This window comes from Elephantulus edwardii, unplaced genomic scaffold (assembly GCF_000299155.1).
Source record: "Elephantulus edwardii isolate Elephantulus edwardi_28Jun2011 unplaced genomic scaffold, EleEdw1.0 scaffold00162, whole genome shotgun sequence".
Taxonomy (NCBI): domain Eukaryota; kingdom Metazoa; phylum Chordata; class Mammalia; order Macroscelidea; family Macroscelididae; genus Elephantulus; species Elephantulus edwardii.
The window spans coordinates 2,551,295-2,571,577 of NW_006399912.1; the positions used below are offsets into that span (position 1 = coordinate 2,551,295).

Consider the following 20,283-nt stretch of genomic DNA (forward strand, 5'->3'; position numbering starts at 1 on the left):
CAGCAGCAGAAGGCGGGCGAGCAGCAGCTGAGCGAGCCCGAGGACATGGAGATGGAAGGTGAGGCCCGCGGGCCGGGGGCGCCGGGCCACGCGAGGGGCTCGCCATCTTTAAGCAGGCCGGGACGCCGTGGGGCCTCGGCCTGGCCTCCCGGCCGAGGCTGCACCGTCATGCCGGCCCCGGGCCGCATTGTCCGAGCCGCGGCTCGTCCTCCCCGGGCACAAAGCGCCGGAGCCCGGGCCGCCGCGAGGGCCGCCGGGGCCGGGAACGAGGGCGCCCCGCGGCCGGGGTGGGGGGTGGGGGGAAGGCGGCTCCTGGTTCCTGGCCGTCGCCGGGCTGCCCAGCCCCGGCCCCGGGCTCCCGGGACCCGTCCCCTTAACTCGGCGGCCCGGGGGCTCCTCCGGCCTGCTTCTGCCCAGAAGGCTGGGGAAACTCTAGACCTCCGAGGACTCGGCGGCTCGCTCACACCTGCTCCGGGGCGCTGCCCCCCAACCACTTTGATCACCACACTTGCTCGCGCTGAGCTCAGTTTTGTAACATCTGCACAGAAGGCAGATGTCCTCAGCCTGGTGGCTGGCAGGGAGTTCCGGCGCCCCGCGTCTGTTAGTGCCCCCTCGGCTGTCCCCCCACCGTGGAGTTTGGTACCCGACCCCTCTCTGTGGTCAGCATCTGGCCAGGTGTGTGTTTGAAAAGAGGAGAAAGGCCCGCCACTCAGCTCACTACATTCACACCGCTCCTGAGCCCTAAGGGTAAAACTTCATTTGCTGCCCGGACGCCAGAAATTTGCCAAGGGTACTTTGAGACTTGGAAGTCTCACCTTGGGAAGGTTTCGGGTAAAGGGGCTCTCGAGAACAGATGGGTCCCGGAGTTGAAATCATTCCCAGCAGAATTGGTCAGTGGAAGACATCTTTTAATTTCTCATGGCGGAAAGTACTGTCAGCTCAAAGAATGCTTGCCTGACATGAGTTGGAGGCAGAGCAGCGGAAGGACTCTGGTGGACACACCTGAACACACACTGGGCATTGTATTGCTGGAGTTTCGCATTTCACACTGGGTCTTGGGGTGCATGAATGAATGGAGCCTCTAAGCGGAGAGTGAGTTGAGTGGTGTGTGCCTTTTGGGGTTGGCTGCCAGGGTGCGGTGCTGCACCCTGCTTAGTGAGAACCCTTTCCAAGACTGGCTCTGCTCTGTGATTAACTCGCTCAGGCTAATTGGGTGTTCCCAAGAAGCGTGGCTTGCCAGAGTGCACAAGGCCAAGTGGCTGAGATGCCCGCAGAAGCTGGTACTTAGCGATGGCAACAATAGGGAACAGGAGAGCAGAGGCCCGGCCAGGGACCAGGGAGTCTTTTTTACACTTGGCAGTGGCAAAGCAGTGACTTCTCCGAGCCTGTGCCATTAAACCAAGGAGCGGGAGGACTTTTGTCTGTCTTTTATGTCATACTCTAAGACACATCTAAAAATAGTACCATTAAGAACTTTTTGACTGGATTGATTCCACCTGTATGTTAAAAGTGTTTGAGGACCCTTGGGAGAGAGTTAGGCCTGCAGTTGGTTAATTGTCTTAAAGGCTGGCAGCCCAAACATACCCAGAAGTGCCTCGGAAGACAGGCCTGGCGGTCTGTGGCTGAAAGGTCACAGCCTGAAAACCCCTAGGTGTCCAGCTGTGTTCTGCACACCTAGGTTGTCATGAGGTGGAATTGAGGGCAACTGACCACAGCAGTGAGATGGAGTAAACATGGCATCATTGCAGAAATAAGTGCTGGGACATTTCCCAGGGCTTCTTGAAGCACCCCGAGTGATGGAAAAACTTTTCTCTCATCCTTCCCCGTCATCCCAAATCCTCCTGTTTTCAGGACTGCTGTCTTTTTTTTTTTCCCCCTTCGGGAAGCTCTGTTTGCCTGTTAGGGTTTGCATTGGGAGAAGAAATGGGTCTCCAATACTTGACCGCAATGGCAAAGGTTTTAAAGTTAGTAATGCTGATTCCTTAAACATAAGCAGCTTGCTGCTTCTGAGCAGGCCTTTGTCCCGAATCCCGCAGAAAGCCCCCTGTCTGAAGAGCTGCTGCTGATTGTAGATAAGTGGTACCTGGTGAGCAGCGACAGGTGTGAGCTTTAAAAAGCTGCCTGTCAATGTCTTATCAACCTTGGAGGTGGGGCTAAGTAGCCTTAATACAGTTTAGGGTCAGAGGAATAAACGAAGCCTCTTGTTAGAAAGCCAGGGGGAGGGAGACAGCAAGAGTTGGCTCCCTCAGCTACGCTGTGCGTGGGATCCAGGTTATTGCCCGACGCTTGCACCTGCTTGGTGTCTGCCTTGATGCTGCTAGAAGCCGTGGGGGTTCTGGTCGACTTGACAAGGGAGAGCTGGTCCTGTCTGCTTCTCCTGGGCCAGGTGGTTGGTGTGGGCCCCCTCTTGCCATTAGATCAGTGTTTCTGCCCCCCCCCCCCACGTTGGGGTTAGGGAACTCTGGTGCTCTAGTGGATGGATAAAGAGTTGCACTGCTAACCCGTAGGCAGGTGGTTCAGATCCACCAGCTGCTCCACTGGAGAAAGATGGGCAGTTTCCTCTCTTGCAGTTTACTGCCTCTGAAAACTTGCTGGAGGGTCAGCTATGAGCTGGTTCCCAACAATCACTACCTGAGAACAGTTTCTGTGACAATAACTCCCCAGTCCTGAAGGTTGAAGAAAGGAGGAGATGGGCACGCTGGCCGTCGGCTGGCGTGAGAACCTCAGCTCCTCACAGGCCTGAAGTCGCCAGGCCAGGTATCAAGTTAGGGGAGTTAAACAGCTGGATGTTTTGTTTCCTTGCTCTTGACTTTTGCTGAGTGACTTGCCCCCAGGAAAGGTGGTAATCTGGTCTGCAATCAAAGTGTCTCTGAGACCACCTTGTAATGGCTGTTGTTGAGTATCACTTGGCTGATTTTTACAGTGACCCTGAAGGGTTTCCTGGATTATAATCTTTATGGGAGCAGAGGACGAGGTCGTTTTCTTCCATGGGCCTAGTAGTGGATTTGAACCACCAGCCTTTTTGTTCGTAGCTGAGTGCTATAACCATTGCCCTGTTAGCACTCCTAACAGGCTCACATCCCTGTAAGTGCCCACAGTTTGTTCCCAGGCCTGCCTCTTCGGCCTTGTAAGCACTCCAATGTATATAGGGGACAGTTTATGTGCAGTAACTCGTGTGCCTCTGCTCTCAGGACGCTGGTTTGGGAGCGCATGGTTTCTGAAGAGCCTATCACTGACTTTTATATTGGTGTGATGGTGACACATTTCTTTTTCTTCCAAACTCATATGAGTAGATGAAGTTTCAGAGTGAAGAGTTCTCGTGCACCAGACTCCCTCAAATAAACGAAACTGGCATATTTGGTTACATGTACGTTGCCTTTTCACAGGACACAAAGTGTATACTTGACTCCTTGGGTTTTTTTTCTGAAATCAAGTTATTTTTGGGAAGGGAGGACCAGTCACAGAGTTCAAACTTACGGGGTGGGGTGGTGGCTTTGGGGCAGGCCCAGGTTTGGGCTGGACCTGATCACTGCAGAGCAGTGTGCCCTCTGACAGGTGGCTTCAACCCTGGGTACCTCAAGTCTGTTGCAAGGTGGTTGTGAGGCTGCCTTTACAAAGTAGGTATAAAGTGCCAGGCCTGGAGTCTGGAGCATGGGAAATGTTCAGTAGGAGGTGAGGCTGTAATAGGAAAAGCTTTGCCATTGAGGATACACACAGGGTAAGATGAGACAAGGAGCACTTCTGGCGCCAGCTTCATTAGGCTTCATTGCTAACCAAAAGGTTGGCAGTTCAAACCCATCACCTGTTCTGCAGACGACAGATGTGGCAGTCTGTGGCCTTAGAAACCCTCTGAGGCAGTTCTCTGACTTAACTTGGCTTCTGGGAAGACAAGGCAGAAGGAACACTGATTGTGCAGCAAAGAGATTGGAAGGTGGAGCCAACGGTGGTGATGCGTGGATGTAAGAAAGACCTGGCCACCTGCTTCCATAAAGATTCTCTTACATGGGGTGACTCAGAGTTGGAACAGGTGGCACCTAACAGCGTGGCATGGCAGCCGTGGCTCGGGAAGGGCAACAGCCTTTGGTGTTGGGCAGAGGTGTCTCAGTGTCATCCCATCCGAATGTGAGTTGTCACTCCCGACTTCGTAGGTTTAGACTTGGCTGAGTAGATACTTAAGGCTGAAGGTTGGATATTTTGGAGAACACAGGTGGTGGCTCGGCTGGCTGCTCTGTGGACGTGGTGCTGAAATGGGCTTGACGCCGTAGTCGTCTCTGACCAGCGTGTCCTCCTACCTGTGCTGGTGTTAGCACATCCGACGATAAGCTGGGCGTTCGGAATGGTGTGACTGGGAAGCCAGGTCACTGAGTCAGTTTTGAATTCCTCTCTCTGGATCCCCACACCCTGTTACCAAGCCCATCTGGTTTTCTAGCTGCCGCCCTCATCTCAGCCCTCATTGCCTCACGTGGGGATTATTGCAGTAACCTTCCTGGGCTCCATTTCCACCCTTCCCAGGCCCTACACAACTATGACACTTAGCTGCCCACAGGGCTGCACTGTCTTGTCACCACCCTGCTTATAAGCACCAGGGTTCCTGCCTTCCTTTGCAGGTCTTAGGGTCCCCAGGATGCCCCATGGGCACACACACCTGCCGTGTAGGGTACAGCTTGGGCTTTTATGAGTGCACAGTGGCACTTCTCCTGGAAGCCGAACAGGAGGGGGGTTCGGAGCCTCATTCAGTTGCCTTCTCCCCCAGAACCTTCTGGTCACCCTCAGTTGGTTTTGTGGCACAAGGCGTGGCCTCCCCGGGCAGCCATATGTCACCACCTGTGAGCTCTCCTCCCTCCATTCATGTTGAGAGGACCCATTTTTTGGGGGAGACATTTGTTGAGGAAACACTTTCTCAATGAACTCGAGGCCCAGCAGTAACAGGAGAGGTGGCAGCAGTGTGAAAGAACACACCGGAGCCATAAACAATATTGCTCTGATAGCTGCTAATTCAGTTTTATGGCTTTTAACGTAAGTTCCTTCAGCTGGCCGATTTGGATCCCTTTGTTAGGGACCGCTTGTGTTCCCAGTGAGGCCACAGCCAATCATAAATGACTGAAGAGTTTTGTTTTGGTTTTTGAGGATTTTGAAAGTTTATTTTTGTTTGGGCTTTCTGGAAGAATATGTGGCCTGTGTATCCCCGCTTTTACTCAGGAGAACAAGTGCTATGGCCAGGAACTTCTTGGCCTGTGACATTTTTATGTCACCTGCTTCAGAAACTCCTCCTGAGCCCATTTGAACTTCGGAAAGTTGGAGGAAGCTGGATGTTCAGTGTCAGGTGTAGGCAAGCACATCAGTTGTGCCATTTTTCTGCCGAGTTGGTTAAGGAGTGTTGAAAGCCGCTTGGACATGAACTACACCTACTTAGAGGTCTGATGCTTGGGAATGGAAATGTGTTTGGAAGCAGAACTAGAGAGCAGTGAGAAAAAGTGCCTTTGGCTGGAACCCAGGCAGGAATAGAGGCTTGTAAAACTTAAAGATGAGAACAGCAAGAATGCCAGCAGAGAAGGACAGAGGGGCTCACGTGCGAGTGACCTGTAAGTGTGACAGGATTCAGAACAGTCCTAGGTCCATACTGTTTGTTGGTTTTTGTTGATTTATTTTTTTATAAGTAAGTTTACCTTTTTGGTGAAGGTTTACATAGCAGTTTAGCTTCCCATTCAACAGTTGCTACACAAGTTGTTCTCACCGTTTCCTCTTTTCGGGGTTCCACGTGTTGCTTTATTTGCCATTTCTGCAGTCTTCTGTGGAAACGTTTCGGACGATGGCTCTGGAGGTGGTGAAGCAGCGTCTTTGCCACTGGGGAGAGCTGGGGCTGGCTAGGACTGCACGGGGCGGTGTCTGTAATGTTGCTGTGTGCACACTGCTGGCATTATAGCTCCCTGGGTTCTGGGCAGCCGCCCTGGAGGTGCGTGACCATGGCCCTGCGCTCACAGCTGCTCACAGAAGCGCCCAGGTGCCCTTTCAAGAAGCCGCCTTATCTGAATGAAAGGAGCTCTGGCTTAGAAAACGTTTGCACCTTGGGAGGGGCGGGAGCAAGTGTTGTGTTTAAATCCATCTCAAAGGGATGGTCTTATATTCTCTTTGAGCCTGTAAGAAAAGTGCAACAGTGAATGGAAATCCAAAGTCTCTGTAAACTTTCATTAAAATTAATAATAATAATAATTATAATAGAAAGGGGTCAGGGATGTTCGGCTGCTCTAGTTTCAAGAGGAGAAGGGAGTCACCATCGTCAACCCCCGGGCCAGTTCCTAAGAGACAGAGGTCAAGCATGCCTCTTCTCGCCCCCCTTTCTACCACGTCCAGTACCACCCGTGCCTCCCGTGGCACTCTGCTATTCTGCTGGGTTCAGTAGTTGGTCACTTTGGTGGCAACACTCCCAAGTTGTCTCTCTCAGCCTCTGGGCCCTTGGGCTAGCTAGCCTCTATCATGCGCTGGCAGGTTTTACAGGACCACCTTGTTTGAGGCCTGGAAGCCCACCTCACCGGCTTGTGTTGGCCCCTCGGTTCCACTGCTGCCACGTGTCACCATCCCACATGTCTCTGATAGGCAGCTATCTCTGTCTCCTGAGTATAGGACAGTCTCAGGTCCCAGTGATGTGTTTCACCCTTGGCTCTTTCTTGGTGGCAGTGAGGATACCCCTTTTTTCCACCTGTAAAATGGCTCGTTTTTAAGCCTACCAGGGATGGCAAAGGTGATCATTCCTGCTGTTGGGCTTCCATGCAGTTTATTGGCATAATTCCCTCCCCTCCCCTTACAAAGATACCATGCACCTTATTTCCATTGTTGGTAAACTAATTGTGATTACCTTGGGAGTGGGGAGGGCACAAGCCCTTATTTGCATAGTCCGTCCAGTCATTTGGTAGAGATGACAAGACCAGGCCTGAGATAGGAGCGGGGAGAGATCAATTTGAAAGTTGCTGTACCCCAGGGCTACTGACAGTCTAAAAGCAGGGAGGGCTCCTTGTATGACAGGAGTGTTCCTCTATTCTGAATCCATACCATCTTAATGGGATTTTTCTGAGCTCTTCACTGGGAAGCCAGGGTCCTATGCTAGCTGACCCCAGAGTACTATCCAGTAAGCTGTTAAACTTGGGGCTGGCTTTGGAACGAACTCTGTGAGCTCATTGGGGGGTAAACCTGCATTGTGGCTCACCATGGGTGTTCAGGTGGTCGGTCACCGTACTTCTCTTGGCTCTCCACTTCTGTCCTCTTCTCCCCCTGGCACTTTGAGAGGGTTGAGAAGGGGGACAAGAGAGTCTCTTGGCCCTGGCCTGTGTGGGCCACGAGGACCCCTGATCAAAAGTCTTTCTCACCGTTTACCTAGAGTTGCAGGCACATTTCATCAATGTGACTTTGGGGAATAAATTATACTTCAAGCCTCTTAATTGACCCTGTGCAATCGCTGCCTTCAAACAAGCACATGTAACTCTTCTTAAGATGTTAACGCAGTTACCCGGCCTGGCTGCTTCTCAGATAGTACAGAGCAGGTGGCTTTGAAGTTCTTGCTGCTTCTAGTTTCTTTCAGCTTCAAGGAGAAATGGTTCAATCAGGTGAACTGTGTGTGAAGTGGTTAAAAATATTCCTAAATTTTTACTGCTGTTTTCCTTTTTTTCCCCAGTGAGATGCATATACAGGTCTCTCCCCCATTATCCGTTATCCGAAAGTAGAGCAATCCTATGAAACCTTTTGTTAAGGTGGAATAGTAGCAAGCAAGCAACAATTACCAACAGTTAATTGTTTTAAAATACTTTATTATGATTTGGGTGAAAAATTTACAGTTTCCTGTTCAGCACTTACATATGCATTTTGTTTTGTAACACCGGTTGTAATTCCCTCAGTGTAACCAGGACCCTGCCCACTTCTCTTTACAAGTTCGCCTCTTTCCTGCTCTCCTGAACTTGGTTTTGGGCAAAGGCTGCCCTTTTGGTCTGATGGTTGATCAGAGGAGTGTGTTCACCTCGGGCCTCGTTGTTCTCTTTGTAGGCCTGTCTGTTGTTTGACAACTCCCTCAAAGTTGAGTTCTGCACCAGGTGTAATGTGTATTCAAGGGCCACACAGGTCTCAGAGATTCAGCCAGTCTCTGCCTGATGAGCAAGTGTGGCTGTTTTGATGGTTTTGAATTTTATCCTGTGTTCTTCTTTGACTCCAAGAGCTGCTTGTGTGTTCCCAGTCGGAACAGTTGACAGTGATAACTCACCACCAGCTGCTCCTGGTCTCAGACTAGCGGATCCGGACTGTGGTTCCTGTGGTTCTCAGAACCTTGATTTTCTCCACTCTTCTTTGCTCTAAGTGGGAAGAGATGAATAGTTGTATATTAGACGGCCACTGCCAAGATTTTTAAGAGCCTCATTGCTACTAGAAGGGGTAGGTCAAGGTTTTGGTCTGGTGTCCATAGGGTCACTCTGAGTCAAGGCCACTTGACAATACTTAACAACCCATACCAAAGTCACTATTCACTTGGGTGGAGAGCTTTTTTAAGAGACTGTGTTATGCTAATTGACTTAATTGTGGCCCAGAGTATGGTCCTAAGCCCTCAGGCTCAGTAACTCATTTGCTTAAAAGGGTTTGGCCTTGGCTAAGAAGTTTGCCTTGCTCTGCCCCATAAACCCTGCTCTGTACCTAGGCTAGGGAGCTGTGGTGGCGCAGTGCATAGAGAGATGTGCTGCTAACACAGGAGATGTGAAACCATACCAGCTGCTTCCAGAGAGAAAGTAATCTCTTCCCGAGCCGTTTTACAGCCTCTGAAACCCCACTGAAGGGTCAGAAAGTGTATTTTAACTCAACAGGAATAAGTGAGTTGAGTGTTCCCTGGATTGGATATATTAAGTCACAACAGAGAAATATACTTGGACAAACCTATGTAAGTATGTGCGCGAGTGTCCTCCAATCTGCCATCCCACACCTGTTCAGCTTACATCTCTCTACCTGTGTATCTATTCGTAAATCGTTTAGTATTACAGGATTGTGTATGGAATTGTGTTTGTGACCTTTCACTCTTGCCAGCCTCCCAGACTTATTGGTTGTGTTGTGCCCACCTCTCCCTTACTGTGTCCTGCCTTGCTATTCAGTCAAGTTAGTCCATGTCTTCTCTCTACTTAGTGTTTATTTTCCCGTCCTGGATAACCATCAAAGAAGGTTTCTTTCTGTGTGTCCTTGACTCTTTATAATTGTGCTCCCGTATATTTGTCCCCTTGTGACTAACTTTGTGCCATTCCTCCAAGTTCACACATGTTGTGAGAGGTTTCAGGGGTTTATCCTTATTCAGTTTGTGTGATTAATCCATTCATCTGATGAGAGGTGCTGAGCTTGTTTCTATCATTTTTGCTTTTGCGAGTGCAGCAGTGAGCTTGGATGTGCGTGTGTCTGTTCATGTCATGGCCTGTTTCTTTAGGATCTAAATCTAGTAGTTAGATTGCTGGATCATAAAGTCCTGGTATTTGAGGGTTGTTTGGTGCTGGCTGGTTGGTACTGTGGTTGTACTGTTTTTAATTTCACAAGGAATATGTAAAGGTTCCAGTCAGCACACTCTTGCCAGCATTTGTTGCTTTGAGGTTTTGTTGTGGGTTTGTTGTTGTTGTTCTTTGTGTTTTTATTGCTGTAATTGCTAGGGTACATTAATAATCTCATTTTGATTTGCATCCCTAATGGCTGCTGGGGCTCCAGTGACCTAGTAAGGAGCTGCAGTGCCATCTCCAAAGCAGGCGCTGATCAACCAGAGAATGATGGGCATTCTCCTCCTGTGTGAATTACAGCCTCTGGAAACCCCCTGTGAGATGCCTCTGATTCCATAGTGCACCACCGCCACCACCGTGGCTGAATTGAAGGGACCCAGTCGCCTAGAGTGGTAACATGTCAGGCTGCTAACCATGTGGTCTAGCGTGTGCGAACTGTGTGGTTTAGCATGTGCGAACCGTGTGGCTGTGGTCACATCCCCCAGGTACTCAGTGGGAGGGTCGCCAGCTGTCAGCATCAACTAGTGACTAGTGACCACAGTCATCTGTCTCTTATGTACGTACCGGCAGCCTTATCTTCTTTGAAGGGTTCGTGTCCTTTGCCCATTTTAAAATCGGGTTGTTTTTCTTTTTATTGTTGAGGAATTCTCAGTACTCTAGATTAGCCTTTTGTCAGAAGTAATATTATAAAAATGTCCCCGTCTGTTGGCTCTTGTTTAGATGCCAGTTGTCTAGTTTGTCTTCTGCCAATGGTTGGCTAATTTCATAGGCTATGCTGTAAATTAGCCCTTCTCCATTTCACCCTGTTTTTCCTTCCCTCATCTTTCTAAGTTTAAGGTCTAAGAGAGGTTTTGAACTACCTTGAGATCTTTTTTTTGTTGTTGTTATAATCCTTTTTATTATTATTGATTGAAATGAAAATTTACAGAGATTTTGGATTTCCATTCATTCATTGTTGCACTTTTCTCTCTGCCCACCCCTCCCCTCCAGTTCCTTCTTCTCTTTGAAAAGAAAAATTCTTTCATTGTTAAACAATCCCTCCGCCCAAGTCCACTCCACTTTTTTATACAAGGTGAAGAGAGCAGTGGGTCTGGCTTCATTCTCTGTGAGTGCACAGTCAGTTTTGTCATCTCCATTTATCTCTTCCCTTTTGGCCCCTTGTTGAAGATCTGTTTGTTTGCAAGTGGATGTATTGACTTCTGAGTTCGGTTCGGCTGCACTGGTCCGTATGTTCATAGTGCCTGCGCCAGGCTGTTGTGACTACATGGCTGGGAAGTAAATTCTGAGTGAGCGGGGCCTCCTACTTTAGTCTTCAGTAGTGTTTTGCTTATTCCAGGTTGATGGAACCTGGACTTGGATTGATTTATGTCTCTAGATTCCTTTGGGCCCATTAGTTTATATGAGAAAGTTGTTTCAGTACTCCATACCCCCCAAAATCACCTGCTGCTAGGTGGGATCCTCTCCTGTTCACAACCCCAGTGGTGCAGTGGTTAACAAACACTTGACTGCTAACTAACCCAAAGGTCAGCAGTTCGAACCAGCCAGCTGCTCTGTGGGAGGTGGGAGGAGGAGGCGGAGGTGGCAACAGCCTCCTTTTTAAAGACTGACTGTGTTGGGAACTCCATGAGGCGCGGGCGAGGCGCGGGCAGTTCTACCTTGTCCTTCCGGGTCATTGGGCATCAGAATGGGCTGATGACAGTGTGTTTATTCTGTGCCTCCCACCACTGTAAATTCTGGCCATCTGTGGTCACTCAGTTAGAAAGGAAGAAAAGTAACAATTCCATACCTTGGTGGCCCGAGCCACGTTTCAAGGGCTCACTAGCCATGCACTGGACAGCGCAGGTGGAGAACGCCCAGAAAGCTCTTTTGGTCCACGTCAACTGATCTGTCCGATCTGGCTTGCCCCTGGGTTATAAGACATTGGTAGCTGTAATACCAGATTGGGTGTTAGAAAGATGAATATGCTTTAGAAAGGCACAAGTAAAATGAATAAAAGCAGTACAGACTTGGGATTTATTTCCCTCACTGTCTATAAGACTTACTCAAATTGTTTGTGGCCAAAGATCCATCATTGCTACGGCTGCTGTTACAGCTTAACTCCCCATCTGCTGATAGTATTTTTGTCGAAACACCCACTTGCATGGAGTTGATTCCAGCTCACAGCAAACCTCCATTGGGTTTCGGAGGCTGTAAGTCTTTACAAGAGACTGGCTGCCTGACTTTCTCCTGCAGAGCAGCTGGTGGATTTGAACTGTTGGTCAGCAGTGCAGCATTTGGTCCTACTAGTGCTCCTTTCTAGAAACAATACAAGCAAGTTGTTCTTTTATGTGCTTGGGGAAGACATATAATATGCAAACCCCAACTGGTCAGTTTTAACTTTCTGTTTTTATTGAGGTCTAGGTGAAAGTTTACAAACCAGATTCGTTTTTTCTTCAGTGACTTGCGAATCATATACACTGTTTTGTGATAGTGGTTACAATCTCCTTAAATCTGACAGCTCTTTACCTGTTTCCTCCCTGGGTTTCTGGGCGCCATTTCTCCCCTTCCTCCTTCCTTCTGAGCTTTGTTTCGCGTAATCGATGATAGGTTATTTTGAGAAGAAACCTTACTTTTTTTACACTTAGGCTCCATAGACATAAACCTCCACTTCCACAGCTGTCCTCAGAACAAGGTTGGGGAAAAGTAGAATCGCAGAAACCACACATTGGTTGAAAATACACATCGGTGATTAGCATTGAGAATCATTGTAACTTCTTGTTGTTCCACCCTGGTAACGAAATAGAATTTTGCATGAAAGAGCAAACCCCGAATTACAAGTCAGCGTGCAGGCTTTGCAGGAACGCCACATGCATGAGCATTGAAGGGTTTGAGGAGCTGCCTTCTTGGTTGGGTGGACAGCAGCGCTGCCAATCAAGGGCGTGATGTGTATCCAGACGGCTTCCATGTTTGTGTTACTCATGCAAGACCAGCCTCAAAGAGGCATGCTGACAGAGTGCAAGAGATCTCAGAGTGATTTTCCCAAAGTGCTTCATCAGAGGCTAACTTCAGCAACTAACTTATCCCGTAAACTTGCAGCTGAATTTGATGTATTTTTTAGTTACGGTTAACAACCTCCCAACCCATGGCCACCCTATAGAACTTCTCGTACTAGCTTTATCTCCTCCCTGCAGCTCTCTGAGATAAACCTGCCATCACCCCTGTTTTATGGCAGAGTAAAACAAGGCATCCAGCAAGTTAGATCTTTTGTCTTTGATCACCCCGGGCAAGGGCCAGAGATGTGACTTGAACCCACAGCTTCTGGCTTTAGTGAGGTACACCACTGCTGAGAGTAGTGGGTCCCTCTTTCACAGAAGCACCCCTGAACCACCTTTCCCTTGGGAATGTTTTTTGTGTTTGTTTCCACATACAGTCAATAGAGAAAGAGCTCACTGCCAGGATAAGCTAGTGCCACGCATGGCATCCACAAGTGGCACTCAGTGCCTTAAGGAGGTAGGTGCACAGTGAAGTACTGCACGTTCATAAAGGTAAACGCTTTCTTAAACGCTTTCTGCTTGAGAGTTGAATCAGATGTTCAGTAATTTGTTAAGATCTTGGAGCTGAAATGAATCATCCCTAAAGCATACCGTCCAATGTCTTTGGGGCTGTGTGTGGTTTGGGGGCACAGTTGGAAAAGGCCCGAGTCTTGTGGACTGAGCGCCAGCACAGGTGCACCGCGGTCCAGTACCCCATTGTGTGTGGGGGTGTATGTGTCAGTGTCCAGCTCTTGGAGCAGGTGTGTTAGAATCACCTCATCGGCATACCTCTCTAGCTACATGTGAGCAGATGAAGGGGCGGAGAGTTCTGGGGGGGTCAGCCCACTGAAGAAGCTCTCGCTGTCCTGAGGCTCTGACCCAGCTGGGCTCCTGTCTCCTCCTCCTCATCTTGGCCTGTATCGCCTCATTTCATTGTTCAGCCAACAGCTTTCACAAGGTGGAAGGAAAAGTGGGTCAGAGGTACCAGAACATCAGGATTCCTTCACTGGGCAGCGGTGGAAAGAAACGAGGCGACTCCGGACCGGTCTCCTTGCCTCGTTGACTGAGCTCACAGAATGGCACTTACTGTTTTTGTGGCATAGTTTGAATCTTTCCTTATCAGACTTCTTTCCCAGACAGAGAGGTTTAAAATATACGATGTATATATACACCTATGTTTATCACAGCATTATTCACAATAGCAAGAAGATGAGAAAAGTTCAAAGGCCCATCAACAAATGAACAGATAAGAGAAGTTGTGGTATAAGCACACAGTGGGATAGTGCCAGTATTAAAGACCAATGAAGAATTTGTAAAATATTACCCACCATGGGCGAGTGCAGATGATGATATGTCGAGTGAAATAAGATCCCTACTGTTAAGATAGATGGGTAAGGAAGGTGGGAGTGGTGAATGAGGAGAGCAGAAATAGAATGGATAGACGTGCACGCTGTAAAGGATCAGGAGACCCATGAGGACATATACTGTGTCAGACCATGGTAGAACAAGTATGAGGATTCAAGGGGAGGAAGGTGGGAGCAAGGAGTGAGACAGGCGGGCGGTGGTTAATCATAGGGTCGCGCACAGTTTGATGGGCAGAGGAGGGGAGTGAAGGAAATGAGAAAGATCCGATGTGAAAAACAATGTATATGGACTTTGTAAATAAACCAGTATAAATTAAAATTTTTTTAAGAAATAGAATCAGGAGAAGGGTAGATCAACCTGGGAAAAATCAGCAAAAGGACAATATAGCAGCTGCATTTAGCAGCTTGGATATTAGCAACTGGGAATGTGCCATGTGTAAGTATACAAAAGGAGGGAAATGACAGGGCAGCGGAGATTAGTGAACACTTGGCTTGGGTAAAGGAGTAAGCAAGGTGCAGTGGGGGTTTGATGAAATGTTATGATAAAAGGCATTGACAATTGTAGTCAATTTTATAAAACATAGTATGAATCCACTTCCTAAACCACGTGCCTCTGGAAACCCTATAAGCTAGGAGAAACGAAGATAGTTGTAGAAGGGCTCCGGACCTTTTGTTCATAGGGTCACTGTGGGTCGTGCTCGACTGGACGGCAATCAACAACAACAGTATGAATACTAATACAATTACTGTTTGTTAAAGCAAAAAAACATATGTGTAGTCCATTTGTAGGTTGCTACATGGGCAACTTTGAGATACATTTTTAGCTTTTAAAGTGATTATGCAACTATCATGCATGTTATGTGCCATTTCAAATGTGCATTATATGCACTGTTAAATTGGGCTTTTTAAAATAAAGTAAAACTGTAAAAAAAAAAAAGCCATGACACTTTGAAATAGAGAAATCCTTAATTTACCCCTAGTCATTAATTGAAGAAAACTTTAAAACGGGAAACCAGTCTGTTCAGTAAAGTTTGACTCAGGACATAAAAGTTTTTGGTGTGTTTTGTCCTGTTTTTTAAAGGAAACGTAAAAAATACAGTCTGAGGTCTTGCCCGTACGCAAGCCGAGACTTGCATGTTGATGATTTCCTTCTCGTCCCCTCGCACGTTGCATAAGAGGCATGTGCACAGTGCACCGGTGGAATGTGAGGCGGATGTCTGTGGCCGTCCCTCCACACAAGCCTCTGCCAGGGAAAACACAGGTTCTGGCCGCAGGAGCTTTTCGGGAGTGAGGATGTGCACAGAATACTACGGGAATAAAATGTGGATACGATGGCCCGTAGTTTGATAGAAGACCTTCAAATAAGTCAGTTGATCTGGTGATGTCTGGAAAAAAGTACATACAAGCAAAGTGTCCCCATTGTCTGTGCCTGGGAAGTACAGAGCAAAAAACATTGCCAGGTCCTGAGGCATATCTATTTTGATGCATGGCCTGCCTTGACACACACCTTCAATTTGTGAAAGACACAAAGCCATGAAGTGTGATAAAACAGGGTTTGGCTTCTTGTCTCCAGCTGAAAAATCCAGGCCCTTTGGTACTGTCCCATCTAGTGGATTCATTTTCAGTGCTAAACCCATAACTGCCCAATAGCTGACAGGAAGAGATAGCCCATCTTTCTCACTCAGAGTCTTAGTTGTATTTGAACCACCAGAGAGGCAAGGTCTGAGGTTTAGTAGTGCAGCTGTCTGCAGACCACAGCCCCAGAGCTCCCTCCACTGTTAACACCTGACAATACTGCTGGGATCCGCAGCGATTCCGTGGGCTCATTTTCAGCAGTAGAGCAACAAGTCTTTTTTCTTATTCTGTCTTAGTCTGAAAGCCAAACCCTTTCCGTCCACCGTGGGCGACGCTGCTGGTATTCGAAATGCTGGTGGCACAGCTCTCAGCATCACAGCAAGACAGACAGTACAACACACTGGTAAAGCAGAGGTGGGCACCGTGCAGGTGGCTAGACAGAAAACAGCATGGGGCAGGGAGTGTCCTAGGCAAAAGAGAACCCCTGGGCGTTCTGGTCAGTCAGGTTCATGTGGCCGGGGTCTCAGCCTCACCGTCAGTTGAAAGCCATGGAATGTATGTATGATTTCCAGCCAAGCGTGGGAAAAGTCTTCAGATGATACTAAAATTGGGAGTTATTGACCGCCTCAGAGGCCACAGGCAAAAAAGAGTGAGGACTGCATTTTTCTTCTAATGGTCTGTTATTTCCTTTGGAAACCAAAGGCCATTATTGAAAATTGAATTTCGAGTTTGATGAGGTCAAGTACTGGCCTTTGATTTTGGATACGTTGACTGGGAGAGGACACCTGGTGGTGCAGTTTTGCCTGAGAGTTGAAAATGTCTGCAAGCACAGCTCGGAGATGTTGCAGGTTCCTCTTCCAAACTACTGCAAGAAAGCAGGACTCAGGCATGTCGTGGTCTCCCAATGCATATACATGTCCCGTCTTCACTACCACGTGTCATTTATGGAGTGTGCACGTCGCATTTAGAGAATTAGCAGCATGTGACACAGGCATGAAATGAGCACATGCGGCTGGGAAAACGTGCCAGGGGCCTGTCTTACGTCTTCAGTTTATAAGAGATGCAGTATCTGTAGAAAGCCATGAAGTGAAGTTTAAAACATGGTTTGCTTATATGTGGCTCCTGGTCTATAGGTGAATCATCCAAGCCCCTTGGTGCTGTCCTGAATGGCAGCCACAGCTACATATGGCTGTTAAATTTAGGCTAATTAAAACAAAAGTTTCGTTCCACTGTCCCACCAGCCATATTTTGATAATCACATGGCTTGTGAACACAGATAAGAACAAACGTTCTGTCGTGAATGTTCTGATGCACATGCTGTTCTAAACACAACCTGTGAATGGAGGTCTGGCCCTGCTTTCATAGATGTCTGCTCAACAGGAGAGTCTACCTTGATCAGGATGACCAGAGTGACGGAGCACCAGGCATCTCCTTTCCTCATAGTGCATGCTTGCTGACAACCTGGCCATCAGGAATGGGAGGTGAAGGGATCAGGTAACTTTGCTTAGGGAAAACTACCAGGATATAGATTGGTCTTGTGTACAGATAATTGATGCAGGGCAAAATAGTAGATGCCGCTCTGTGTGTGGGCAGAGAGGTTTCTGGAAATTGAGGAGAGAGGGAAAGGGCCTGGTCCCTACTGTGGACCTTAAAGGGGATGGTTAGATTTATGTTCAGGGGGTTTGGAGGTGAGGGTGCCAGAACCTTCTTGTGTCCTGGGCTTAGCCACTGTGTCATAATAACAGCATTGTGCTGTGTTCCTTTGCACGCTGAGATCAGAGAGAGCAGGGATGCTTCTTGCACACCTACAACTTTTCCTCTTACCTCCTTGTTAGGTGTAGCCTCCTGTTGTGTAGCCTCCACCTCATAAATGTCCCCAAGTACAATAGAATGAAACATCCCGCTCCACCCTCGTGATCTCTGCTCTGTGCTCAAGCCCATTGTTGAAGTCACTAATGGTCCATTGCCTTGAGGGTCTTCCTCTGAGTCAGATTTCTAAGTGCACTGTGTGCTTGTGGTTTTTGTTTCCTTCAGATTGGAACTAGCGAGCATGTTAAATGCCTTTCAGTTTTTCTTTACCTGACGTGGCATCAGTTAAAGGACCCAAGCACCCACCTGCTTTACCAAAAAGTTGGTGCCTTGAACCTGCCAGCTCAGGTATGCTGGTAGAAAGATGTGGCAGCTTGTTTCTAATAAGATGGTGTTGGAAACCCAGTAAGGCCGTTCAGCTCTGCCCTTCAGGGAACCTGGAGTCTAAATTGGCAGCAATGGGAGTGTTGGTAACAATTATAAAGTATTAAAACCGCATTAATGCTTTTACAAGCCTTGTATTTTTTATCAAAGTGTGTTAATAATTCTACCTCACAATGACAACTCCCCCAAAGTTTTCATCGAACTCCCCGCCTTAATTTTAGTGGTAAAAATACATGTAACAAAAAAGATTGTCATTGTAACCATAGATGCCATTGAGTCAAGTATGACTGATAGTGACCCGGTACAGCAGATCTGAACCCTGGTCATCTTCCTCATCTCTGACATCCCTGAGTACACTGTACATTGTACGCTGTGTCCATCCCATCTTTGCTTGACCTTCCACCTTTCCAGGCATTATTATCCTTCTACAAGGAACAGTTGTGCCCCTTCTTGCAACATGTGCAAAGTGTGTGAAGCAAAGCTTTCTCATCCTTGCTTCCATCGAGTACTCTGCCTGCATGGTCTCAAAGACCCTTTCAGGGTTTTTGGGGGGTAAGTGTGTGTGTGTGTGTGTGTGTGTGTGTTTTAGAGCAGTCCTTGAGATATTCAGTGCTCTTCTCCAATACTACAAATCAAAGGCACCAATTCTTTGTTATCCTTGTTCAGTGTCCCACTCTTAAGAGGCCTAGCAGGTGAGGGACATCAGTCACACTTACTCTGTGCCTATCACAGTCTCCGTCCACAGTCTTTCATCCCTCTGAACAGAATCTCCGTGCTCCTCCACCAACTCCCATTTTCTTCTCCCAGTTTCTTTAACCACCAGTAAACTTTAGACTGTCCATTTGCCTCTTCTAGATAATTAGCACAAATAGGATCCAGTATTTATCCTTTTGTGTCAGACTTACTTTTACTTAGCATAATGGTTTCAGAGATGGTGGCGGAACAGTTATTTCTTTTTTATGACTGAAGAACATCCCGCTGTATGTACTGTTGCTCCATTCATCTGCCATTGATGGACACTGGGTTTCCACTAACAGTCACACAGCGATACAATTAATGAACCACACCATTCACCCGTGAAAAGTGCACAATTCAGAGGTTTTTAGTATCTTCACAGAACCATGCAGCCATCACCACAATCAATTGTAGAACATTTTCATTACCCCAGATGGAAACCCCTCACCTTTTAGTAGCTTTCATCCCTCTGTAGTCCCCCTCCCCCCAGGAAATCTCGCATACTTTCTGTTTTGTAACATTGGCTGCAATCTCTTCAGTGGAACCACTGTCTTCCTTGGGTCCCCTGCTTCTATTCATCCTGCTTTTCTGCCTATTGAACTTTTTTTTTATTTTAAGAATTGACATTCATTTAAGGGACCTTTTGGAAATGCTGAGATTTCATCACTAGTTTGATTCACTAACTGGATGGAGGGTTAGATAGCTTGGACATCAAGGGTTCAGTCACCAGGAGATGTCTGCGGGGATGCAGCCAACGGGTCTGGTTATTCACGCACATGGGCAGGCTGTTCTTTCTGCTGCTGGGATGGACAAGGGCACATCCATGTATCCTGCCACCGTCTCCAGCTTCACTGGGGAAACCTGCACCTTCCCCCACAGAGTCAGAGAAGCTCCCTGACTTCAGTTTGGACGTTTCACTTAAATGGCACATGGAAGCCCTTGTCTAGTGGCCATAGGTGCCCAGCTCAGCCACGGCGGCACAGTGCAGAGCCACTGTTCTGCTTGCGGAGTTTAGGACTTACATACAAACACGCAGCCCCGTTACAGATGTGACTGGTGGCAGAAGAGCCTGCAAGACACGCTTCATGGGAATTCAAGGACAGGCATAATCAGTGATTTTTTTTTTTTTAAATTATTACTTTCCAGTCTATTCCTGCCTTCATAATGGCTACCTCACTTCTCATTAATACTTACTTTGTTTGTGTCTTCCATTGTCTTTGTTTTCCGCTGAACTATCTGGGAAATCGATCTGTGTTTAAACATCATTTATCATAAAATACGTACCCCTCCTCCAGTACCAGTCAGATCCAATTTGACGGTTGTTGTTGTTGTTTAATGCCGTCGAGTCGTAGACGACTCATAGCAACCCTATGAACGAACAGCCTGAGCACTGTTCGTACATAGTTTCCTGAGGCAAACCATTTCGGAAGTGGATGCCGCTCCTGATTCCAGGCTTGATTTAGTCGGGAAGCTCCAGCCAGCACTGTCCACCGTGGGTACCCATTACCACGATTGGCACATCACTGTCACAGTCTTCAGCATCACAGCCACCACGAGTTACCTCTGTACGGCAACGCACAGACCAGTGCTCTACCACCTAGAAGAATGTTTGACAGGAAGACAATTTGAACCTGGCCCGAGGACCCGTTGGGCTTAAGGTTCAAACCCTAGGCCCAGGCTGGCTAGCCTCACTCCAGGGACAGAGCAAACCTGCACGTCAAACACATTCCCGGAAAAGCAGTCGACTCCAAAAGCTTGCCACGATTCCTGCACTCCCACCTCCAAGCTCCTCCTTCTGGCGATACACACACAAAATTTGACAGTACACACACAAAAAATAATAAAAATAATTAAAAAAAACCCCACGTACCCCTTAGTGGCACTTCCCACAGCGGAACACCACTC

The 20,283-nt window shown here is 47.8% G+C and overlaps 1 protein-coding gene across 1 annotated transcript in view; it reads left to right on the plus strand.

The window, feature by feature from the left end:
- Positions 1 to 6: 6 nt before the first annotated feature.
- The window catches only part of USP7 (ubiquitin specific peptidase 7 (herpes virus-associated)), a 61,254-nt gene continuing 40,977 nt past the window's right edge, over positions 7 to 20,283 (plus strand). The window contains exon 1 of the mRNA XM_006895217.1: positions 7 to 58. Coding sequence (XP_006895279.1) covers positions 46 to 58 — 13 coding nt within the window. The 5' untranslated portion in view covers positions 7 to 45. The remainder of the gene's footprint in view (positions 59 to 20,283) is intronic.